At 43.9% G+C, this 26,009-nt stretch overlaps 1 protein-coding gene across 1 annotated transcript; it reads left to right on the top strand.

Moving 5' to 3' along the window:
• Window positions 1–22,674: 22,674 nt before the first annotated feature.
• Window positions 22,675–25,314, top strand: LOC119258614 (interleukin-36 gamma-like). Its single transcript, XM_037526859.1, has 4 exons — window positions 22,675–22,741; window positions 23,145–23,252; window positions 23,833–23,972; window positions 25,102–25,314. The coding sequence occupies exons 1-4, from the start codon at window positions 22,675–22,677 to the stop codon at window positions 25,312–25,314; spliced, it is 528 nt and encodes a 175-aa protein (XP_037382756.1).
• Window positions 25,315–26,009: the final 695 nt, after the last annotated feature.

Here is a 26,009-nt window from a genome sequence, read left to right as displayed (position 1 = left end):
CCCGCACTCCAAATTCCAAGAACCCCATCAATAACATCCAGGGGAAGTTTATCATTATTATCAGCAGTAGTAATATTACAGGGCAGCCCTGATATAAAATGGGTTGCCTGACTGTGGGTCCTCACCTGCGTGCTTAAAAGGGACTTAATACTCCACTGCAGGCACACACAAAAGGTTAATAAAAGGTTTATTTACAAGGGAAGGGGAAATGAAATGTACAACTCAGGGAGAAAAGTGGGAGATAAAGTCTTGAATGTGTCCCACCTGATCCGCCGATCTGGAATCCCAAATGGCACTCTGAGAGCTGGCAGTGAGCCACGAGCCGTGAAGCCAAGAAGAGGGAGACCCCCAAGCCCATGTGTCTGGTTTTATACCAAACCTGGCTGCTTAACTCCACCCTCAGGTCCCAGCCACCTTCCCTTTGGGGGTGATGGGATTTGTCTTTCCCAATGTCTTGATGGCTTTGGTCTGGAGTGGGGGTGGAGTCCACAAAGCCTGTATGCCATTAGCTCAGGACATCTTTTCCCCCTAACAGTCATATTGATCAGACTCTTTTTTTGCATCCTCTCCTAGGCAGTGCCCAGGTCTCATGGATCTTGGCCATGTTGGCTACCAGTTGGGTCAATGGTGAAAACAGTGGAGGGTGAGGATGATGGGTGAAGCAGGAAGAACCCAGGAGTAGCAACTATATATTAAAATGAGGTGAAGATGGCAGGAGGTTAGAGGAAGAGCCAGAGGGTCTGTGCCTGCCCTTGGGGAGGCAGGCTGAGTGGGCAGGACCAGCTGCAGTTGTGGCTACTGAATATGGGGGATCTAGGCACTGAGTCATGTCAACCCTGCCTCGGGGGGACAATCGTAGGCCAAAGACTTGTTCCCATGACATCTCTGATAGGACAGGTGACTGAACCGTACCTCAGTTCTTGTGTGCATAAATAAATAAATCTTTTTAAAAAAAATAAAGTTTTAAAAAAAATTGGGAAGTGGTTAGCCTCCCACACGGGTTGCTCAATAAATGGTAGTGTTTTGTCCTTTTCACTAGAGCTCCAAGTCCTCTGTCCAAGTCCTCTGTCCAGGGCTTATTTTCCCGCCAAAGTTTAAGTCTCTCAAAGCTGAAAATGCAAGAACTGGGTGTTGCCTCCCCTCATTCTTTAGATTCCCCCAAGGAGGGCGTTCCCCATTCCTTGAAAAGGCTTAGCTACCCCCACCCGCCCTCTCATCCAGGACCCCTAGGAAGGTCATCTGAGTGGAAGGAAGCCACAGAAGGAAGGCGGAGGTCTGACTCCAGGGGGCCTGCGAATCAAAAATAAGTTAGCAAATGCATTTCCCTCTGCCTGGGATTTAGATAATTCACTGGACCTTGGGGGCAATTTAAGCCCCAACTTCTGCAGTTTCCAAAACAAGACATGCAACATACTCAGGCAGCAACATATTAATGCTATTAAGGAGGTTCCATGTCCAATAATTTTGGGAGCAGGTGGGTTGAATAATGTTCAGTCAGGCTCTTTAAAGCAGGGCTCCGAGTCTATTTTCCAAATTATTTTTTGAGGAAGAGATTTTGCTTCTCTGTTGACCTAGCTAGGCCCTCTCTGTTTTGAAGAAAGGTCTCCTTGGCTCTGGGGACTAGAGCTTTTTTTTTTTTTTGGATTTGTATAATATTTAATGACTTTAAAAAAATTGGTATTTAACTTTTTTTACGTTTGTATCACTGTATTATTTATTTATTTATTTTAAATATTTCATTTTCTATAATTCTTACATCATTTTTCATTTTTGCACAATGTATGCATTTTCATTTTGGTTATATTCCCCATACAATTGCACCCCTTTTAAATGCCCAAAAATAGATGACTGGATCAAGAAGATGTGATACATATACACCATGGAATATTACTCAGCAATCAAAAAAGATAAGCACATGCAATTTGCAGCAACATGGATGGAGCTAGAAGGGATCATGCTCAGTGAAATAAGCCAGAAAGAAAAAGAAAAATACCAGATGGTCTCACTCATAGCAGGAATTTAGGAAACCTAAATAAGGGACCAGGAAAAAGACTAATTATAAGAAAGTAAAAATCAAAATCAACAAGCAACTATAAACCAGAGACACACTACGGAGCAGGGAGGGAGGCAGCAGGGAGAGGAAGGATTAGGGACTAGAGCCTTTTCACACGAAGATTTCAGTTCTGCTTTGTGGTATGTCTGCCTCAGTGAAGCCTGGCTTTTAGTCTCCTCTCTGCCTGTGTGTAAACTGTTCATTCAGGACCCATAGAACTGGGTCCAGAATCCCAACACGTCCATTCCCTCCTCTTTCCTTAACTGTCGCTGTCTACTTCATGTGCTGGGGAAATTCCTGGAACCCAGGTCTTCTGAAAATCGAACAGAGGCTGGGCCTCCCTGGTGGCGCAAAGGGTTAAGACCACAACCTATGAAGCTGTGTGCAGACACTGCAGCATTAGTTCCATTCCCCGGCTGGTCAGGGAGGTGACCCACATGGTGGGTCCTCTCCTGACTTGGCCGCTGCTCCCCTCAGCAGTGTATGTCAATCAATCCTCCTGTTCTGCTCCCCACTCTGTCTCTGGTGAATCCTCTCACCGCCCCACATCTCTGGTCTGTACCCCAGTTCTTGTATGCATAAATAAATAAATAAATAAATCTTAAAAAAGAAAAAAAGATTTGAAAAAAAAATTGATCAGAGGAAGAACAGTTTCCACAGACAGCTTTTAACAGTCCCCATTAGGGAACCACTTTTGATGCCAAGGATGCATTTGTAGAGGCTTCTTACTTTTTGCCTCTGACTGGGATTCAGGTTTGTCTTCATGAGATTCATGGTCAGTTTTCAGGTCTAAGCTGTTATCCAAAGAGGACATTGTCCATGCTGAGAATTTAGGCAATGGGAAAGGTGGCAGGAAGGCAGGACCTGCATCAATCAGAGAATCAGGTAAGGAGTCTCCCACCCCAGGAAACACCCAGGTGCCTGTGGTACCTGCAGAACCTGCCCTGTCTCTACCTAGGAATGTTCCCAATGTCATGAGGCCCGATCGCTCTAGTTCACAATGGAATTCTACTTAGATTTTAGCCCATTAAGGTAATTCTGTGGCTTGCCTATCAAAAGATATTTTATTTTTGGCGCTTGGTGTATTTTGTTTCCCATGTGGGTAGATTTCCTGTTTTACACAGGAATCTTGCTAAAATGCAAATTCTGATTCATTAAGTCTGGAGGGTCCTGAGGGTCTACGTGCCTAACAGTTTCTCAGGTGAAGCTGCTGGTTCACAGCCACACTCTGAGTAGCAAGGCTCTAAGAAACTTGACTTTTAGTGACTTTCAGCAGGGCAGGCTCATACTCAAGCCTCTGTCATGGATGGGGGACACAGGACCTCTTTTTCTTTTGGATCTGCTTAGCTCTTTTTTTTTTTTAGAAAGTGAGTTTTTATTATTTATTTATTTATTTTTAAGAATTTATTTATTTATTTATTTATTTATACAAGCATTGGGTACAGTCGGAAGCACAGAAGGGTGAGAGAATTCACCAGAGCCAGAGCCGGGAACAGAGCAGGCAGAAGGACCGAAGTACACTGCTGAGGGGAGCAGCGGGCGGCAGGAGAAGTCTGCGCGCCATGTGGGACCCTCCTTCGGTGGCCGGGGAGCAGCTGGGGATCGAACCGGCGCTTCAGAGACTGCGGGCAGCTTCACAACCCAGCGCTCAACCACTGCGCCACTGGGGAGGCCGCGATCTGCTTAGCTCTTTACGGTATAAAAGCCTATTTGCCTACAAGTCCAGCAGATACTAATCCTGAGACTCAAAGTACATTGGGGGAATGTCTTTAGTCCCCGCTTACAGATGAAGAAACCGAAGTTGAGAGATATCCCCAAGGTCACAGAGCCAGAAACAAGATAGAAAGAAGTGGAAGAGTCAAATCTGGACCTGCTGGTATTTGCCTTCATATACCCGTGCCTGCTGCAGGGAGCACTAGGCGGGAGGTCAGCAGACAGGAGGGCTCATCTCAGCCCCAATCCCAACCTGTGGCATGACATGGTATATTACAGAAGCTTGGAGTCTCCAAAGTCATGCCACACAGAAGGGGTTGAGTGATATCTCAGAGAGCACCAGCATTTTGTGATTCTGTATGACTGGAGGAGTTCCCAAACTCTGAAGGGACTGGACACCCTTGTGAACATGTAGCCTGATTCAGTAGGTCTATAATGGGGCCCAAGACTGTGTTTCTAACAAGTTCCCCGATAATGCCAATGCTGTAGATTCATGGACATGCACTTAATCCTGGCTGTGTGCTGGATCACATCAGGAGCTTTAAAAATTATAAACCGTTGGGCCCAATGACCAGTGATTTCCTCCACTGTTCTGGGTGGGGTGCAGTTGACGTAAGTTCCCAAGAGATTTTAATGTGCAGCCAGGGTTGAGAAACACTACGGACAGGTTGGGCTCCTTGATAGAATTTGCACATCAGGTGGACCTTCCTAGATTTTCTGATACTATAGGAATCATGCTGACAATTTTTTACCAGTGGAGGAATTGCTTACCTGTTCCTGTTTTTTTTCTTCTATGATTTTATTATTCTTTTGGGAATTCCTTTGGGAGACAAATCTACCAAGTAAGTCTCCTGGTTACAGGAGAGAATAGAGTGCTGGCTTGCTGTGCTAGAACCTAATTTGGTGGGAGGGAAGAAAGCAGTGCCCAGAAATCCTCTTCATTCCCATCAAATCCAGTCCCCATTGGGACCAGACAGAGTCTTTACTTCAAGGTTTTCTTATCTTGCTTGGGCATTTGGAGGTCACGTTTATCCTAATTAGCAGATGAGAACTGGCTCCAAACTGTCACCAAAGGGAAATGAGTGCTTCACATATTCCTAGGGGTACCCTGGATATTTAAAATTTTCCAGGGGAAGAAACAGAGAAATCCATCAGACTCATGCAAAGCACTACCACTAAGTTGTTTCAACCTGAAAACCCAATAAAGAACTTAGTCTCAGAGGTTCGGAGACACTAAGGGCATTGCAGGCTGAGAAGGCGCAGAAACTCTGCTGTAGAAGCCGGAAGTAGTTTTCCTCCAAAGTATTGCCTTGGGATTAGTAAACCCTTTTGATGGTGCATTTAGGTATGGAAGGAAAGCTTGTAAACTGGGATTGGAATGTTCTAAGAAAGAGAGAGAACAATAGATTGATCTGCCCTATAAAGAAGGGAAACAAATGCTTTCACCAGGCAGTTGAGAAGGACAGGGCAGGAGCCTAGGAGTAGGGGAAGCTGTGGGAAATAAGAGGAGAGGCCTGGCAACTGGGACCCATGGAACAAGATGGCCTGGAGAAATTCCTGACAGTGGTGTCACTGATGGATGTCCACCAGGAGGGTGTCTTGTGATGGGTTGTAAATTGCTTGCTGAGCTGCTCTCACCCCATGTCTGCTAGTTCCTTGCTAGCCAAAGTGTAATTTGGGCTCAGCAGCAGCAGTATCACTTGAGAACTTGTTAGACATTAAGAATCCCAGCCCCATTCTAGACCCAGAATCACACTGCATTTTAACAAGATCCTCAAGTGATTCTCATGCACAGAGGCACTCAAGAAACACCATACTAGATGAGAAATTCTCAAGTATTCCTGACATCAGATGTCCAAAGGAACTTAAGATAATATTGAAGCCTGTGTCCCACCCCCAGAAATTCTTATTTAATTGATCTAGGGAGATGACTCAGCATTTGGATACTTAAAATTCTCCTGGGTGTTTCTGATGTCAAGTTTGAGAACTACTGGGTGGAACAATTGCTTTGTGAGAGTCGTGGTTTTTTTTTTTTTTTTTTTTTTCCTTTTGAAGAAACCAATGTTCGGGGTCAATTTGGGACCAATGTAGAAAAAATTTGAAATATGTGTGAGCCATGAAAGTATAAGCAGACAGTATGAATTTAGGGACTACAAGAGGTATCCCTGAGATATTGTTAGGGGGAAATGATGTCCTGAGCTAATCCCATACAGGCTTTGTGGACCCTACCCCCACTCTAGACTAAAGCCATCAAGACATTGGGAAAGACAAATTCCATCACCACCAAAGGGAGGGTGGCTGGGACCTGAGGGTGGAGTTGGGCAGCCAGGTTGGATATAAAAACCAAACATGTGGGCCTTGGGCGGGCTCACTGTTGCTTGCCTCCTGGCTACACAGCTCCTGGTTGCAGCCAGCTCTCAGAGCACCATTTTGGGATTCCTGATCGGCGGATTGGGTAGGACTCGTTTAAAACTTTGTCTCCCACTTTTCTCCCTGAGCTGTACATTTCCCCATTTCCCCTTCCCTTGTAAATAAACCTTTTATGAACCTTTCGCGTGTGCCTGCAGTAGAGCACTGATAAGTCCTTTTAAGTGCGCGGGTGAGGACCCACAGTCAGGCACCCCGTTTTGTATCGGGGTTGCTCTACAACAATACTAGGAGCCAGGGCAAGGGAGACTGGGTTTCCTCCCTATACTGATTGGGGGTTGAGTCAATTCCTACTCACACAATGTAAAAAACAGGGTGACTGATCTCCAAACCCAGGAAGCCTTGGAGACATTCAGGTGACTGAGATCAGATATACTGCCTCAACAAGGCAATTCACAGATCTTCAGATGGCGTCAGCCGGGTCATAGGCACACATACACCTACAGAAGATGGTAGGCTTATCCATCTGGGATCTGTGTCCATCAAGCAAAGAATACTCAAAGCCGTGGGCCCCAGAAGCATTTTCTTAAGACAAATTCTCTACTGACCTTAAAAACCAGTTATTGCAGGTGGGACTAGAGGAGTGGGGGACATCATGGGCCCTTCCACAAGGCACCAGGATGTGTATGTTCTCAAGTTCTCACCTTTCCTTAAGCCTTTATTGCTAACAACCCACTGATTTCTAGTGCAAGTCTTCCTGGGAGAAAAAGTCTGCTTTTTTACTTTGAGCAATTTTTTTTTTTTTAAAAAAGATTTATTTATTTATGCATACAAGAACTGGGATACAGGCCAGAGGTGTGGGGAGTGAGAGGATTCATCAGAGACAATGGGGAGCAGAACAGGCAGATTGACTGAAACACACTGCTGAGGGGAGCAGCAGGCGAGTCAGGAGAGGTCTGCTGTACCATGTGGGCAGCTCCCTGGCTGGGGATCAAACTCGTGATGCAGTGGCTGTGGATAGTTTCATAGGTGGTGTCTTAACCCCTTGTGCCACCAGGGAGGTCCCTGAGCAATTTTTTTAGAGTAGGTCTTATGTATAAAATTTGGAAAAGTTAGAAAAGCCATAAGGAGGAGGTCCTACTAGTGAGAAAATAGCCGGGCCAAGCCCATGACCAATTCATGCAGGGTCATAGTAAAACAATTTTAGCTCAGGTACAGTGTTGACAAGGACCAAAGTCACTGATAAGTCCAGAAACCAGGGATGTTGAGCGCCTGCTGCTCCGAGTAGATGTCTGGAACTCTGGTATGTCTTAGAGTCCCGAGACTGTCATTACTAGGAATAGACAGTAGGAAGGCATTGGTGGGAAGAGTAGATGGGAGTGGATTGATTCGAAACTATGATAGTGAAAATTAGTCAATAGGTTCTTGGTGAGGCAAGAAAGATAACCTTACAGTTTTTGACATACTTTTCCTTGAGGAGTATGGTCTATGTTCCTGTTTGACTCTGAGTGGCCTCTGTGATTGTTTGACCAGTAGAACACAATGGATTTGTGTCTGTTTCCAGTCTTTTCTAGATCTTCAGGACTGGCAGATGTCTCGTGGAGCATTTGTTTTTGCACTTCAGCTATCATTCTATGAGAAATTCCAAACAGCCCTATTAAGAAACCCAGGTGGAAAGGTCCCACTGGCAGGTCCAGCTGACCCTAGCTGTAAACCAGCAACAAGTAAGCCAAAGGAGGGAGCCACACATGAAACAGCCAGCCCTCTCCACTGAGGCCCACCCAGGTTGCAGGATTATGAGCAAACTAAGTTATAACATTTGGGGGTGGTTTGTTATGCAGTAATACTAAATTCAAGCAGAATTTAGTAAAAGGTGAAAGATTTATGTGGTCTGAAGAGAAACCAGAATATTGGAACAGAATTTAGTACCAGGAGTGAGATGCTGCAGTAACTAAAGCTTAAAACATATGACCTTGGCCTTCAGTTTGGGTGACAGGTAGAAGCTGGAAGGGTTTTTTTTTTTTTTAAATTTATTTATATATATTTTACATCACTGTTCATTTTTAAACATTGCTTGCTTCCCCTCCCTCCCTCCTCAGGTGTAGTCCCCATAGAACTTCCTTCACCAGTTCACCCGTGCACCATCACCACAGTCCCCTGTGCTCCTCCCTCCCTCCCTCTGACCCCTCTCCCTTCTCCTCCCCTGCAGGATGTCTCTGGTTCATAATTGTCTGTTTTTGTTTTGAAGAAGCTGGAAGGTTCTGAGAAGACTGTTAGTGAGGGCTAGAATGCTGCTGAAAAAAATGACACTTGTTCAAAGTGGTGGGAAGTTTAGCAAAATTGTTGCTGGAATATTGTGGAAAATTGTAAGATGTCAGAAAGATTTAAGGCCCCTTAGGAAAGTTTAAGGGCTGGTCCTACAGACATCTCACAGGTGATCTAAGGTAGTGAGATCTCTGTCTACCTTGGGTATATTTTTTGGTAGTGAAATGTAGTACAAACTGAGAATGTAAAACATTTTAAAAAGAATTATAGCTAAAAGTAAAAAAATAAAGAGGGGCAATGGGAGGATCATTTTTTACAAGCGCTATCTACTTATCTATCTATCTGTCTATCTATCTAACTATCTAACAAACATCTGTCTCCTATAAGATGTCTTGAATTCATATCCTAATCCCTAGGCCCTGTGATAAGTTATTTAACATGGCAAAAAGGACTTTGCCAATATGATTAAGTATTCGAGATGGGGAGAGATTCTAAATCATCCATTTCAGCCAAATATAATTGCAAGGGTCATTATTAGTGAAAGAGAAAAACAGGAGGGTGAGAATTAGAGTGAGGCAGTGTTTAAAAAGACTCAATCAGCCACTAATGGCTTTGAAGATGAGAGTAGATCATGGAATTCAGGTGACCACTGGAAGCTAGAAAAGGCAAGAAAACAGCAGATTCTCCACTTACCTGAACCAGGAATTTCCCCAGTAGAGCCTCTAGAAGAAATGCAGACTTGCTCCTAATTTTGTCACAGTGTGACCTTTTTCAGACTTCCAGAACTGTAAGAAAATGTTTGTGTTGTTTTAGCTAGGAAGTTTGTGACCCTTTTTTTTTACAGCAGCGACAAGAAATGAATATCCCTAACTTTCTGCAGGCAGGAAGTGGGCTGAGAAAACAAGCCAGCAATGAATATGGGCTATTCCTTATGGGAAGGGAAGTGTAAGCAGGAAACAAACAGGTTAAAAGTCAAAGACCCTGAAAAGCAGTACGCGCTCTCTGCAGATGATTTTTGTGTTCCAGGAACTTGGTACAAATGTACCTGGAACCTAGGGAAGCAGATCGAGCTCCGAGATAAACTCCCTATGACCCAAACCTTTATCATCATGCTAAAAGCCCTGCCTAGGAGCCTCCACCAAGTTTGATCACGTGAGACTGCCTGGGGCATGATGGAGCCAGTACTTGGGCCCAACCTTAGCTCTCACCCTGCTACTGAAGACCACCTTTCCCCACCCCTCCACCCTCACATGGTACTTCAAAAGGGAAGCCTTGCTCGCAGAGTGCCACAGCTCTGTGAAACTGTTAGGGGGAAAAGGATGTCCTAAAGCTAATTCCATACAGGCTTTGTGGACTCCACCCCCACCCCAGGCCAAAGCCAAAGACACTGGGAACTCCAAATCCCGTCACCCCCAAAGGGAAGGTGGCTGGGACCTGAGGGTGGGGTTAAGCAGCCAGGTTGGTATAAAGCCAGACACGTGGGCTTTGGAGGGGGCCCCCCATTTTGGCTCTCCGCCAGCTCGCAGGTCCAGCCAGCTCTGAGAGTGCCTTTGGGTTACCAGGTCCGCGGATCGGGTAGGACGCATTAAAGACTTTATTTCCCTATTTTCTCCCTGAGTTGTACATTTTCCTTATTTCCCTTTCCCTTGTAAATAAACCTTTTATTAACCTTTTGTGTGTGCCTGTAGTGGAGTATTAATAAGTCCCTTTTAAGCGTGCGGGTGAGGACCCACAGCCAGGCAACCCGTTCAATATCGGGGCTGCCCTATAACAGCTGGTGCCCAACATGGTATCCAAACTTCACCTGTGGTTGACCAGCCTAAAGTAATTTTTCTTGCGTTGGTCATCATAAAGCGCACTAGGACCCACAGCCAGGCAACCTGTTCAATATCGGGGCTGCCCTATAATAAAACGACCCCCCGGTGCCTACATTACTTGACTCAAGTAAGTCTGCTTGCTCAAACCTGGTGGTCTTGAACACTTTGACTGTCAAGCCACTAAACCCGCTTTGGGAGGAGTCACAGAAGGATGACCCAGAGGGTGGAACTGAGGGTCCACACCATGGTGGGGACCTCATTGGCAGTGCCATGATTGGGCCCTGCCCTGCTCCCTGAAAACAATTCTTGGTAGTGCTTGGTTCTGTTACAGGGCAATCCTGATGTGAAATGTGTTGCCTGACTGTGGGTCCTCACCCATGCACTTAAAAGGGACTTATAACTTGTAAGACTCATCTGCAGGCACATACAAAAAGGTTAATAAAGGATTTATTTACAAAAGAAGGGGAAATGAATAACTCAGAGAGAAAGAGAGGGAGATAAATTGGTGAATGTGTCTACCAGTTCTGCTGAGCTGGAACCCCAATAGTGTTCTGAGAGCCGGTGAGAAGCCCAGACCCCTCCAAGAACCACGTGTCTGGTTATATACCAAGCCTGGCTGCCTAACTCCACCCTCAGGTCCCAGCAATCCTCCCTTTGGTGTTGATGACATTTTAAGATTTGTAGTTATTGGTGTCTTGGATCTCTTTGGTCTGGAGTGGGGGTGAAGTCCATAAAATCTGTGTTTGTGGAGTTAGTTCAGGGCATCCTTTCCCCTCAACAGTTCTACCTCTAGACTCTCAGAACTGCTGTGGCCTCTGGCAGGCCTCTCTTGTGGTGACTCTGGCCTGTTCACTGCTGTGTGCTAGGTGTGTATGAGAGAGATGACTTGTCTCTTTAGTTCATAGGTCTTTAGAGTGAAACTTCCTCCAGTGAGCCATGTCTGCACCTGGACCTTATTTGGACTAAGATTGGCAGCTTTTTCTGTGAAGGACTAGCAAGAAAATATTTTTCATTTTGCAGGTGATATAGTCTCTGCCACTGTATCACACAGCAGCTCTGGACAATGAGTAACATGTGGGCACGGCCAGATTTAGCCTGGAAGGCTGTAGTTTGCCTAAGATGATAAGGACCTGGATTTCAAGCTGATGCCTTAATTCGATGAGACTTTTGGGGCCCTTGGAAGATACTTTGTGTATTTTGCATAAGGAAGGAATATTAAAAAATTGTGGCCAAAGGCATATGGTGATAGATTAAAAATAGATACAAATCAGTTGACACTTCTTTTATTGAGCGGCATCAGTGCAGACTTCAGGATGGATCAATAGGGTATGACAGAGATGAAATATTGCCAATTCAGGCCTTAGGAGTCTAGCACCTTCCACTATTCTTGCACTCTTCTGAAATTTGAGGTACTTAGTCTTGGAAAACAGCTGCCATTCCGTAAAGGAATCTGGGCTGCCCCAAGGAGAGGCCACAGGGAGAAGAATCTGGGCCCTTGGCTGAGCTCCCTATCAATAGTAAGCACCACCTGCCAATCATTTGAATGAATGATCTGGGATATGGACCCTCTATCCCAGTTAAGCTCCTGACACTGCATGGAGCAGAGGTGGGCTGTCCCCACTGACATTGTCCAAAAGGTGGATCTTCGAACAAAAGAAATGTTTTAAACTCATAATTTTGGGGATGGTTAATAAGGTAGCAGGAGATAGCAGTCTCTTTGATCATAGCCATCTTTAACTGCATGAATCTAAACTATGGTGGACAGAAGGGACCAGGAGGCTGCCCAGTGAGTTCAGTCAGGGAATAAGACAGGTTCAGCAAGACATGCCATGTGATTTTTCTGAATAATGTGGGGAGTCCAGGCAGAAGTGGCCTTTCCTTGCTCCTCTTCCCAGTGCTCACTTAGCAACTAACATTACCCTCCCTCTTTCCATAATTTTTAAAATGTGAAGCATGTTCAGGACAATTTCTTTGACCAACCCCTCAACCCCTCTACTTTGTTGCATAATCTGTCGACTATTTGACAATTTCACATGTTTTCTTTTGTAATATCCTTTAATTGTCTTATGAAAAAAATTTTTTTTAGCATGGCTGTCTTTCAACATGCCATAAACAGGTAGTTGATTCAGGAGAAAATTCCTAAACCCAACAACCAGGAGTGTGGGATGGGAATAGGACAGATGTGGCAGGTAGTCCTCCTGAGAGATTCCCATGGTACACTTGGAAGAACAATGCATTATTCGTCAAAGTCTTTCTCTAATTCATCAGAGACATAACAATAACAGTAGTAAAAATATGCAGGAATTACTCTCACATTTAACAAATGAAACACAGTGGGAGTTCAAATTTGGTAAGGGGCTGGAGGATCCAAAGACACTTTTCTCCCAGTTTCAGACGCAGCTCTTTGTGTCGGGGGTGGGGCCAGCCCCTGGAGGAAATAATAGGCCTGTGCCCTCTGGGGCCAAGGGCCAAGGTGGTTTCTCCTACTCCTGTTGTAGGGCAATGCCTTGCCAATTGTCTTTTGCACAAAGGAGTTTATCCTTTGAAGTAGATACCCAAAAAGTGGACAGGGTTAACACCCTAAAATAAACAAAAACCCCAGCTCCCTGAAAGGCAGGAGTGCTGTGATTATATGGGGAGGGGGGAATAAAGAGGGAAAGAGGTGTGAAGAGCTGTGGCTTGTGAGGGTGGGAGGGGCTTCCTGTCCTCAGGGCCAAGCAGTGTAGGCTTCATAAATCACCATGTTCATCTTCTGTGGCCAACAGATGCTTGTCCTTGATGTCTTTATCAACCTCAACGGGGCACAGAGAATTTTTGCTAAGGATGCAATACAATTGGTTTTCAAGCTTCCCAGGAAAGCAGTTGGAGAAAAATATGTTAGTTATGAATTAAAAGTTAATTGTAGGGGGGAGTTTAGGGAGAAGAGATAAAAAAAAAATAGGTCGTTAGAATTTAATTCTGCTTAGTTCTACTTTTCTAACAAAAAGTTTAACCTACAAGTTGGAGGGAATTTGGCTCCTCCCTTCCCCTCTCCCCTCAGGGTTTTAGAGGGTTCAGAATAGGCTTAGCCAGGACTGTTCGAGCACCCTCCTGAGAAGCTGCAGTCATCCAATGTCATGGCACCCTCTGCTGGTCCCAGAAGGTACAGCTCTGACACTAGCTGAGCCAGGGTTGACCTAGATGTCCTGAAGGTGTTCTAGGGTGACTCAAGAGCAGTCTGAGGGTTCCCTGGTAGCCAGGCCCTCTCTGTACCAGGATCTGGGGTGGGCCAGGGGCTGAGGATGGCTCTTTGAGGGGTTTGTGATGAACCAAAACATTTGCATTCACAAAGCTACGCTGAGTGAGGAGGTGAGCAGGAACAACTCACAGGTGGTCTTGGGTCTCATGATGGAGCTTGGACTTGCTGTGGATTGGGCGCTGAAGGTTTACTCATGAGAGTGCTGTCACTGGACCTGCATTGTAGAGAGATTTCTTGGCCAGATTGAGGTGGACAAGTTGGAGCCCTGAGTGGCTTGAGATGGGTCAGGAATCCATACAGTCAATGGTGGCCAGAGCCGTAGGTGCTCACCCCACATGTCTCTACCTGCTCAACGCCTGAGAATCTGACCTTGGGGGGGTGCTTCAGTAGTCTCTTGTCCTTTGTCTCCTGGTTGGGTTCCAGAAATGGTAGATCAAAGGGAGGGAGGAGAGTTTAGTTAATGTCTCTCCCTCCCCCCAAATTGGCAGAGACCTTGTACAAACCATATCCAGCCCCATAGTTGTTTCCAGCTCTCAACAGCCCCCCACCCCTGCTTTACCATATCCTATGGCTTTCTCTGGACCTGCCCACATCTTTGTAAATACTCTCTTGCTTGTATTCACCCTTGTGTGCCTCCTTGCATGTAAGCGCTATCACTTGCCAGGGCCTCACACAGCCAATGAATTTGAACGTCATTTTCCAAGCAATAAGGAGCCACTGAAGGTTTTAGTGAGGTTAGTGGCAAGTGCAGATCTGTATTCTGGAAAGATCTGACGGAAGTGAGCAGGACAGCCCAAAATCAGTGAGGTTTGAGGTAAGTAAACCATTACCAGACAAAGCATGAATACGGCTGACACACAGTTGTGTGGAGCCCAGGATATTGGCCACCAATGGGAGAGGGAAACCATGCCATGGAATGAGCATGAAGACTGCACATATTACTTGATGTTTAACTTACCAGAAGCTGGAAATGTAATGTTTTGGTTTTTCAGGGTTGTAAAAATGATTATGTCAAAAGGGTCACACCCTTTGTTCTGCTTTGCCCTCCCACTCCTGCCTTTTCCAAGCAGACCACGCTAAGCAATTTGGCCTTCTTGGTGTTGTTGCTCCATCTTTCTGGCACCATAGTTTCATCCTAGGCTAGTGTCCAATTGAAATGTGAGCCACATATGGAATTTTAAAATTTCTAGTAGCTGTAGTAAACATAAATAGGTGAAACTCAAAGTATAAAAAAACTTTCAAAAAAATTTTGAAAATTTTTCAGAAAGTTTTTGAAGGGAAAAAAAAAAACCCAGAAAGCAAAGCAAAACCAAAATACCCACCAACATTCCTTTCCTGCCTTCTCTTACCCCTCACCCCTTTACCTCTGGTAATCTTGGTTCGGTCATCAGTGGGCCACCAGTTAATTTTTATTTTGCATAATCACTGTGTTCACTTTGTTTCCTTTTATTCCCCATATATGTGAAATCATTCAATATTTATCTTTCTGGCTAACTTTGCTTCATATAATCCTCTCAAGATACTTCATTTTGGTGCATATGGCAGAATTTCATCTCTCCTTATAGCTGTGTAGTATTTCACTGTGTGTGTGCCATGTCTTTATCCATATCTTTATTCCATATCTTAGCTACTGTGAATAATGCTGCAGTAAACATTGTGGAGCAATATTTTTATTTCTTTTTTTTTTTTAATCCTCCCTGCAGTCTTAGCTCTGCAGTCATAATATATTTTTCAAACTACTTCTTTTTTTTTTTTTTTTTTTCATTTTTATACAAGAGCTGGGGTACAGGCCAGAGGTGAGGGAGGGTGAAAGGACTCACCAGAGACAGAGTGGGGAGCAGAACAAGCAGAAGGATCGAAATACACTGCTGAGTGGAGTAGTGGGCGTGACACGAGAGGTCTCCTGCACCATGTGGGATTCTCGCTGGCCGGCTGGGATCAAACCCGCACTGCAGAGGCTGCAGACAGCTTCACAATGCTGCGCTTAACCCGTTGCGCCACCGGGGACACCCGGAGCAATAATTTTTTAAGATTCGTGGTTTTGTGTTCTTCAGCTAGATGCCCAGAGGTAGGATGGCCAGATCATGTGGTATTTCTACTTTAAGTTTTTTTTTTTTTTTAAATTTCTTGGATATTTTATTTTATTTTTTTAAGATTTATTTATTTATACAAGCACTGGGCACAGTCAGAAGCGCGGGAGGGTGAGAGAATTCGCCAGAGCCAGAGCGGGGAGCAGAGCAGGCAGAAGGACCGAAGTACACTGCTGAGGGGAGCAGCGGGCGGCAGGAGAGGTCTGAGCGCCATGTGGGACCCTTTGCCCGGCAGCCGGGGATCGAACTGGCTACGGGCAGCTTTGCAACCCAGCGCTCAACCGCTGCGCCACCAGGAAGGCCCTACTTTTAGTTTTTTAAAGAAAGTTCCAGATCACTTTCCAAAATAATGGTATCGATTTATGTTCTGAGCAACAGTGTGAAAAATTTCTCATTCTCATATTTTCTCCAGCCTTTTTGAGTTATGCCGTTCCACAGTTGTTAAATATCTCACTTTAGCTTTGATTTACATTTCCCTTGTCAGAAATGATGATAAGCACTTTTTCATATGTCTGTTGGCCATATGGATATCCTCTATGACTATGTGTCCATTCAGATCCTCTGACCATTTTTAATTGGGATTTTTTTTGGTGTTTGTTGAGTTGGGTGAATTCTTCGTATTCCTTGGATTTTTAACCCAATGTTGATTGTGTGATGTGTAAATATCTTTTCCCACTCAGTAGTTTCTCCTTTTAATCTGTTAATATTTCCTTTTGCTCTGTAAAACCATTTTTATTTTATATTGTTATTGAGTATGATATTGGCCAAAGATTTGTGTAGTTTATTACCTTTATTATGTTGAGATATATTTCCCCTATATCCATTTTATTAAGAGTTTATATCATAAATGAATGCTTTATCTTGTCAAATGCTTTCTCTGTTGATGATCACGTGACTCTTAATCTTCCTTTTGTTGCTATGATGTATTATAGTGATTGATTTCCAATGTGAAACCATTCTTACATGCCTGGAATAAATCCCAGAGATTTGATACATCACTTGATCATGATGTATGGTCCTTTTAAAATATTAAAAGGGGTAAAAACAGAGGGGCAGAGGATGAGAGGATTCACCAGAGACAGAGTGGGGAACAGAGCAGACTGACTGAAATACACTGCTGAGGGGAGCAGCAGGTGAGACAGGAGAGGTTTGCTGCACCATGTGGGTAGCTCCCTAGCTGGCTGGGGATCGAACGTGTGCTGTAGAGGCTGTGGATAGCTTCATAGAGCTGTGCTTAACCTCTTGGGCCACCAGGGAAGCCCAAGTTGGTAGTATTTTATTGAGAATTTTCACATCAATATCCATCAGTGATACTGGTCTGTAGTTTTTTTCCACAAAGAACTCTTAAAACTCAATATGTGAGAACAAACAGTCCAACTAAAAATAGACAAAAATATTAACAGATACCTCATTAAAGAAGACATACAGATGACAAGTATATGAAAATATCAACAATATCACATGTTATTATGGAACTCAAAATGATACAATAAGTCAATTCCACTACATACTACTAGAATGGCCAAGCCTAGAACACTGAATGATCAAATACTCGTGAGGATGTGGAGAATAGAAACTCAACCATTGCCGGTGAAAAAGAAAAATGGTACAGCCAGTTTGGACACAATCCAATAGAATTTAGTTTTTTGTTTTTATCTTTTGTCATTATAGAGCTAAACATAATCTTACCATATGATCCAGAAATTCCAATCCACACAAAAATTTGCACATAAATGTTTATAGTAACTGTATTCATAATTTCCCAAACCTGGAAGTAATTAAGATGCCCTTCAATAACAAAAATGTGTCCTTTAATAGGTAAATAGATATACAAATGTGGTACGTCCACAGAGTGGAATATTATTTAGCCATAAAGAGAAATGTGTCTTTAAGTCTCAAGATGACATGGTAGAACCTCAAAGGAATTACTAAGTGAAGGAAACCAATTTGAAAGGCTACATCCTGCATAATTCCAACTATATGACATTCCGGAAGAGGCAAAACTAGAGACAGAAGAAAGTTCAAGAGTGCCAGGGCTTAGAGGAGAGGGAAGAAATGATGAATCACTAGAACTCAGAGGCCTTTGTGGACAGTGAAACTATTACGCATGATTCTGTAATGATAGTTATATGACAATATGCATTTGTCAAAAGTCATAAATGTGTAGCACAAAGTCTAAAGTCTAATGTCAACTATGTACAATAGTTAATAATAATGCATCAACATTATACATTTTTTATGTATAATATTGACTCATCAGCTATAAAAAATGTAGCACACTAATGCATGGTGTTAATATTAGGGGAAACCGGCTGCTGTGTGCGGGGAGAGGAGGTGTATGAGAACTCTGCACACTTCCTGAACAATTTTTCAAAACCTTAAACTTTCTAAAAATAAAGTTTATTAATTAAAAGAAAGAGAATGGGGTGAAACAAATTAAAAAATATACACTCTTCAGTCCAATATCCAGAGTATTATCACTTTGACAAGTAATCTGTATAAAAAGCATGGAGATATTTACATTCCTTTTTTTTTTTTTTTACTAGGTTTTCACAATCTGGTGTGTGTTTTCACACATTAGAGTCCATTCAGTTTGGAATAGCCTCATTTCGAAAGCTCAAGGCCGACTTGTGAGAAATAGCTGCCATTTTGGACTTATTTTATTTCATTTCATTTCACTTCATTTCACTTCATTTCATTCCATTTCATTTCATTTTATTCACCTTAGTTAGAAAGGCAAGCTAAAGTACTAAAGGCACGCAGCCCTAGCAACCCCACTGCATCTTGAAACTGACCCCAGATCAGACAGCTAGAGGCTGTTACCTCTCTATTCCTCAATTCTATAAAACCCAGCAAACACTTGTGATACTGCTCCTATTCTGTTCCCACCCAAATCCTCCTGCACCCCTTTAACATCTAAACCCACCCCGGATACCCATTCATTTCCTGCTGTTAGAGGATGCTGCATGCACACTGAGATCATTGGTGCACCCACGACTAGGAACTTTACCCTGTGCAGGAATCTGGGCTAAGCCCTGGGAGGCGAGGCAGCCATTGCTGGGCCTTGGTCCTGGCTAGAGAGGGGAGAAGGTGGGCCAGGCAATTAAAGGTAATGAGCTGCACTGGTTTTGAAACCAGTCCCCCAGGAGTCTGTATTGTTGGTTGTGCTGTGTTACCAGGCAGACGGGCAATCTTGCCACTGTGATTTGTCTTCTGAAAATTTGGAATTAAAATCATTATGTCCTTTATTCATATTTGCATCGATCCCTCAGATTATCCCCTTTCCTGTTCTAACCTGGTCCCACTCCTCTTGCTTCCCAGAGCGCATATATGACTTTTGGCCAAAGGAATGTGGGCCGAGTGACAGTGAGCCACGTCTGAGTTAAGGCCTGAAGACACATGGCATGTGTATGGCCTCTTGGAATTCTCGCCCTCAGCCTTGAGAAGAGAAAGACCAGATTGCATCTTTAGCCCCAATCCTGGAATGCAAACCTGGGAGAATAGATCTTGACTCACACCCTGGGGGGAAGCGGAGTCCAGTGAGACCAGCTGAACTGACACAGACCCACAGCTGGAGAGTGAAATAAACAATTGTGCAAAGTCCCTAAAATTGGTTTGATTTATTATGTAGCACTATTGCGGCAGAGACTTATTTATTACTGGGGCTAGATATGGTGGACCAGTGATAGCGCAAACCAGTGATGTGGGGTGTTGGGCACTTGTATGGCAATGCTTCCTCTCCCATAGCAAAGACAAAGAGAAGTGACACCCACTGAGAGCTGAGAGTCATTGACAGGTGGAGCTTTGAGTAACTACAGGCATGAGTTCCTTCAACTGCCTTGGTTTGTTTAGGTAAATAGGGGAAGACACAGAAAAGGAAAGTGAAGCTGGGACATCACTGACAGTCACTGAAGAGAAAGCTGTTACATAGCATGTTGACTGACATCCAAAATGTTTAGAATTTCATGGAGAAACCAGCTTCAGGAAGAGGTGATGGGCCATCACTCAAGGAAGCAAGTCTAGACAATGGGCTTGGAGGGATAGAGGTTTGGGCAAGCCTAACCTTGGGCTTGGGGCATAATCTCCAAAGACACAAACCTGAAGGTCAAAATCTCAAAATTTCTAAATCCTCAAAGTCCTTGATCTTTGGGGTTTTGGCAGTTTGAGGTTGTGTCTTTCTGGATTATAATCCAAATCTGTAAGAGGTGAACCCGCAGCGAAAGGAGAGTTGAGTGAGTTATTATCACTGATGCCATGAAAACTCAACATCATTTTATCATCTGCTTCAACTGATGATAATATATTTGAGCATGAAAACTGAAATCTTGATTGAGTGATTTCTTAAAACCATCTCCAGAATCCTTGGATTTGTCAGTACTTGAATTTAAGTCAAGCAACTCTTAATGGTGTACATAATTTTCATAGGTATATATTTCAGCAAAACATTTTAGAACCTGGCAAACTGGGTTATGTTTCTATAGCAAGCAAAACTACATTCTTTATTTTTTATAATTGGTGTCAATGTTGATATTGTGTTTTCTCAAATACAGATAGGGCATTATGTAATCATGCTATCCATTCCTTCCACTCTAAGATAAAAGTTCTGGTCCATTTCTTCACAGATGGAATCTTTCTATTTTAGTTTTCAACACTAGTGTTTCAGCTTTCTCCCATTTTTATCATTGTCATTCCTATTCCCTTTAATTTCTCTGATACTCTTCCACACTGAAGATTAAACTGGGGTCTTTAGAATGGATGCTGAGTTCTGGGAAATCTGGTCCTGGAGTCCTGGATTCTCTGAATATTGGGAGTCTAGAAAAGGTCAACATCAAGTTTGGAATAAGAGGCTTAGGCTAAAGAGGAGCACATATCACCATAATAGATAGATTTTTTGCAACCTTTATTAAGGCAAGGATAATTCAAACTTTACCCATAGGCTTTGAATCCATGAAGAGACAGTTCTCTGGGTTGAAACCCCTTGACACTCTGAGCATATGCCAGGCTGACCCATCCTGTCCACCTTGAAGGTCCTTGCACCCATCAGACTACACTATATTTTCAGAGCTCTGAATATCACTTTAGCTGAGGACACTTCTGAAGTCTGGACATTAGCGCCACAAGTTTCCTACTTTGATTCCTATACTCTTGTTCCCATAAGCTTCCGTCATGAAGTTGCTACTATCTGGCATACTTCAGCAACTCCTTTTATACCACTGAGCTCTTTAACAATTCCTTTATTTGACTCTGTTTGCAATTCCCTGTGTGGGTTCTGCTTTCTAGACTAGATCCTGATTAAATAGAGACCTAAGGAATTTGTGGGTCAGATGATGGGACATTTTAGCTGCTTCATACTATCCATTCCTTCTACTCTAAGATAAAAGTTCTGGTCCATTTCTTCACAGATGGACTCTGACTGGGCAGAGAGGACTTAAGAAAGATGACTCTGACTGAACCTAGGTTTGAAGAAAAGTGTGTCAGAATTTACTACCACCCTGTCTCCTGGGATAACATATAACCTGGAAGCTCAAAGCAGTGGGATTAGGTTTCAACAACAAAGGACCATGTTCCTCCAAGACCAAAAATGATGTGGTGGTAAGCACGGGGATGGAGCAAGAAGACACTTTTCAGGAGTGGGAGGAGGGGCTAATGGAGGGGCTTGCCTTGAAGATTCAGTTTTATTCTTTGTACCTCCTCCCTGCAATTAAACAGGTGAATATGAAGCAATAGGTGCTTCTAGTCTCTCTCCTGAAATTCACTACAGTCAAGTTAACTTGTGCCTCAAAAAATTTTATGTTTGACTTCAGCAGATGGGATGGGGTATGTGTGTATAACAAACATGATACAAAAATATCATTGCCATTTATTGAGAGCTTATAAATGTCTGTATTTCCAGAACAGAAGTGGGGAATAAGGAGTGATCCGGGGCCCAGTTTTGGAGTAGTCATCGCCAACATTTTGTACCCTAAGTTCTGGAGTCCACTGCATTTTGGCAATACCAGGGATCAGGCTTGCCTCAGGGTGCGCTGCTTGGTGCTTGTGGCTCCCCAATGTTATAGGGGTACATCATTGAGGGGCTGAAAGGGTATAGAGAAGGGAGCTTTCAGCCTAACACTTCATTCAGAAATGGTCAAGGTGAAGTGGCTTTGTGTCCAGAAGTGCATGCAGATCTTGCTTGAAGCACACAGCTAACTTTGCAATCATAGGACTCTCTTAGGATGAATACAGGGGACAAACTTCCCAGGCCCAGGAATCAGCATCCCTTCATGAATGACATTGTATTTCCAGTCCTAGTCCCAAAATAACACAGTAGGAGAACTGAGCTCTGGGAAGTCCCTCAGCCTCCTCAGAGTTTGTCATCAACAATTTCCTCATGGGGTTGGGTTTGAGGCTTGCTTCTAGGGGAGATCAGATAGGTCACATGTGTGCTGATGTGATGATTTCTTCATCAGGTGCCTCAAGGGATCTTCTGGGAGGAGAAACTGGCTTCTTGCACATTACTGACTGCTATGCCTCATCCAGGAAGCCAAGCCTTCTAATGTTCACCAGATAAATGACCTGCCTTGGCAGAGCCAGTCACTCTTGGAGCTGTTGGAATTACATCTGTGTTCCCTGGACTCTCAATAAAGGCCACTGCTTGCCAGCCAATAGCTGGGTGTCCTCTGACTCTGAACTTTCCTCTTTTCTGTGGGCTAGGGCTGGTGGAGGTAAGGGGCTGAGCCAGCTGCTTTTGTGTCTTGTCCTATGGAGGTGCTTCTCACTGGGGAGCTGCTGGTGTGCTATCAGAGGGCTCTGACCCCAGGCAGAAGCAGATACTGACGGGAAGAGTATGGCTGAAAAGAGGGGGCTAAGGCATGAGAAGCTTGGGGGGGGGTGTTATTTGTCAACAATTATACCTGGCTTGGTACACCAGTGAGCTACTCTTACTGCTTGATGTCTCCTATGAGTGCTGTGAAGTTTTGTTCCAGGAGGCAACTCAGATTTTATGACTAAGTCTTTATGTCAGGTTAGGCTTTCTAGCTTTCTGTCAAGAATGAAGACCTTAGGAACCAGAGTCCTACCAAGGTCTTGGAAATGGCCCCTCAGACTCAAATCTTTTATCTTTGTTCCTATAGGTGCTGAGACAATCCCACTATGGCAGGATGTCCACAGACAGATAATGGGTCAGAGTATATTATTTCTGACACAGATTTACGTGAAGGTATCGTTGTGATCACCCTATTATTCTCTGCCCCTCTGTTCATGCTTGTGTATGACCTTCCCGTGCTAACTTCTCCCACTGGTCCATGAGCTTCTAGAAGGTGAGGAGCATTAGTTGTTCACTTCTCTGGTTCAGTTCCAGCCTTGGGTCAAGCACAGAGCAGGTGTCCAGAAGAGTCGCTGGGCCTTGGCACATGGACACCACAGGGCTGACACTTTACCCTCCTCATGGGAGTCCACAGTGTTACTGGAATGAAGGGGGGTGTCCTGTGAGCACTGCACATTTTGGTGTGTAGACCATAGTTCTTCCTTTCCAAGGGGATTAGATTAGATCATCTTCCTCTAGCACCCCTAAAGAGGCTTTAATCCTAATGCTTATTAATCATTCTTTCTCATTTAAACAGCGGCAATAAAACCTCAAACAGCAGCTGTCTCTGACTTGAGTCAGCAAGTGTGGATCCTTCAAGGTGACATCCTTGTGGCAGTTCCACGGAGAGCTGATGTGACTTCAGGTGAGGGTCCCCTTGAGTTAGTGGGCTGGGGGACTGACTTCACAGTGGGCTTCCAGGAGGGAGAAGAATTTCATGGGACAATATGGAGAAGTTTGTCTGGGACCAGGGTAAAGAAAGCAGAGTTGGAGCAGAATTATGGGGAACAGGAAAAATACTCTCCATATCTGAGGGTCTGTCCTGGAAGAGCAGTACCCTGTTCAGTCTGGCTCCCTGGTTCCCTACAAAGACTGAATCTGTTGATATCCCAGGGGGTCAGCTTTCATCATCATATCAGGCAAAATTTATTAATTCACAGACTTCTTCAAGGGTGGAAGTGCTGCTTGGCATGGGAATTGGCACCTGTTGGTGTTTAAGAGAGGTGTGAAAATCTCAAGGCCATAATGGACTGTTTAATTTTTTATGTTTGTTACATATTCTAGGGCAGTGATTACCCCAAGGTGTCAATGAATGAATGAATGTATGAATGAATGAATGAGGCGTTTGGCCATCTGGTAGATGTGGGGTGACCCTACTTGGAATACAGTGGTCTTTTCCTGACTTCAAAGAAAAGCTTACACCATCTGCTCTCTTATCTTCATAGTAACTGTCACTGTCCTTCCATGCAAGTTTCCCGAGTCTCTTGAGCAAGGCAAAGGGATTCCCATTTATTTGGGGATAGAGCAACCAGAAATGTGTCTGTCTTGTGAGGACATCGAAGGGCAGCCCACACTAAAACTCAAGGTGAGTGACTATGAATGTAATAGTGAAAATACTGTGAAAAGTTAGTATTTCAGAAGTCCATATCTTTGAGAAGAAGTTTATTTGGTAGAAAATCTTAGAATTAAATTTTTAAGCATACACATTCCTAGCTCCTTTGAGTTGTATGCCTGCAGCTGACATTTCTTTGATTTATCCTTTCCCTCACTAGGTGAGGACCCTTGTCTTTCTTGAGTTGTGAGATATTCTTAGGTGTTGTTTCTTCAAATGTATTTGCTTCTGTTTTATCTTCCTGTTTGCAACTCTTAATCGTTGGTCACTGGATCTTGTAGAGTCCACTGTAATATCTAATTTTCCACACTTGCTCTCCTTTCCTTACTTTTTTTCTCTTCATGTTGGGTCTGGGAGAATTTCCTGAATCAGAATTTCCTGAATCAATTTCCCAGACTATGACTCCATTTTCAGTCTTGTCCTGTCTGCTAAATCATCCTTTTCTTGTGTTTTCTGAAATTTCCATCTTTACTATATCGATTCTCAAGCTCTCTGAGTGGTTCTTATTTTCTCTTTATGACTAAGCTATATATAAAGAACTTACTCCTTATACTTTGTTTCCAAAAACTTCAGTTTAACTCAATTCAGTGTAATTCTACCCCAAACCATTCTATCCAGGATATGTGTGGTCCTTCCTGACCTCCAGCAATGTTGGAGGCATTTGAGAAGCATCAGGGCACAGTGGCACCTCAGAACTTCTACCACAAAAAGCATCAAGGCCCTGCCCTCAGGGCGCTTAGAGTCTAGTGGGCAGTACCTCTGGCCCCTGTAGCCTTGCTAAGGGAGGACCTTGGCTCCCTGCGGCACAATGGCAACTCCTTCCTTTGCTGGAGGATCCCCTCAGTCTCTTTTGTGAGAAAGTCCCAATCTACTGACTTGTTCAGTACCCTGTGATTGTTTCTAACCCATCTCTGGATTTAAGGGTGGAGGCTGGGCAGGAGATTTCTCTCTGCTGCTCCTTTGAAATGTGTTTCTCTAGAGCTGCTCTCATAGGTGGATAAGGCCTTTTTGAAATTTGGGATGTGTATTGTTTGTGTACAAGTCACCTCGAATTACTCAAACAGCCTCTGCTTCCCCTGTGGGCATTGTCCCTCCATTGCAGGCAGAGAAGATTCTAGATCTGTACAACCAACCGGGGCCTGTGAAACCCTTCCTCTTCTACCACGAAGTGACCGGCAGAACCTCCACCTTCGAATCCGTGGCTTTCCCTGGCTGGTTCATAGCTTCCTCTGCCGATCAAGGCCAGCCCATCTTCCTCACTTCAGAGCAGGGGACGACACACAATACTGCTTTCAATTTATCATTCCAGGCTTGAACTCAGCCTGGAGGTGGCAGCTAGCGCAGAGGTCTCTGTGTTAAATTTTCTCATTCCAAGTGTGTTTTCCTCTCTGCTGCCTAAATGCCGCTCATTTTGCATCAGTGCTCAGATGTGAGCAGGGCCCCTTATCTCATGTTATTTTGTGAATGAAGAAGCAATGACTTCATGGTAACTGAGGAGCAGAAAATGGACTCAGAAACAGGAGGGATGGCGTGGTGTCGGCTCTGCTCTCCAGCTGAAGCTGTCCAACCCTCAAACTTTCTGTAGAAACACTAGACGCTGAAAGTCAGTAGGGCTTTTCCTGGGGTGTATATGAAGAAACCTCAGAACTCATGAATCTTATCAGAGATTGTACTACCTGATGGTGTGGAACTCATCTTTGTCTTGCGTTCTTTCCTGTGTGGATTAAACTGCCATATTCTTTCTGTGCACAACATCCTTTAAAATGCAAGGGCCTTTTTTTTTTTAATATTTTTTTTGTACATTTTTTTTTAATTTTTGTACAATATTTGATTTCTCTGCTTTTGTGAGTTCCCATCAATTTCCAATTACCTCATCAACCACCACCATAGTCCCTTGTGCTCTACCCTCCCCTATTTTGACCTTTCTCCTTCCCCTCCCTTGCTGTATGCCTCAGATCTATAGTTTGCTTCCAAGTTTTGTCTTTTTTTTTGTGACTCTATGTTCAGTTT

Source organism: Talpa occidentalis, unplaced genomic scaffold (assembly GCF_014898055.3).
Source record: "Talpa occidentalis isolate TD23 unplaced genomic scaffold, MPIMG_talOcc4v2.1 talOcc4.5, whole genome shotgun sequence".
In the NCBI taxonomy this organism is placed as follows: domain Eukaryota; kingdom Metazoa; phylum Chordata; class Mammalia; order Eulipotyphla; family Talpidae; genus Talpa; species Talpa occidentalis.
This window is presented reverse-complemented; position numbering and strand designations above follow the sequence as displayed.

Excerpts from the sequence above, each read along its gene's own strand:
- LOC119258614 (XM_037526859.1), top strand. The coding sequence starts at position 22,675 with ATGGCAGGATGTCCACAGACAGATAATGGGTCAGAGTATATTATTTCT. Across the intron at positions 22,742-23,144 it reads TGACACAGATTTACGTGAAG|CGGCAATAAAACCTCAAACA; the intron begins GTATCGTTGTGA and ends TCATTTAAACAG. Across the intron at positions 23,253-23,832 it reads GAGAGCTGATGTGACTTCAG|TAACTGTCACTGTCCTTCCA; the intron begins GTGAGGGTCCCC and ends TTATCTTCATAG.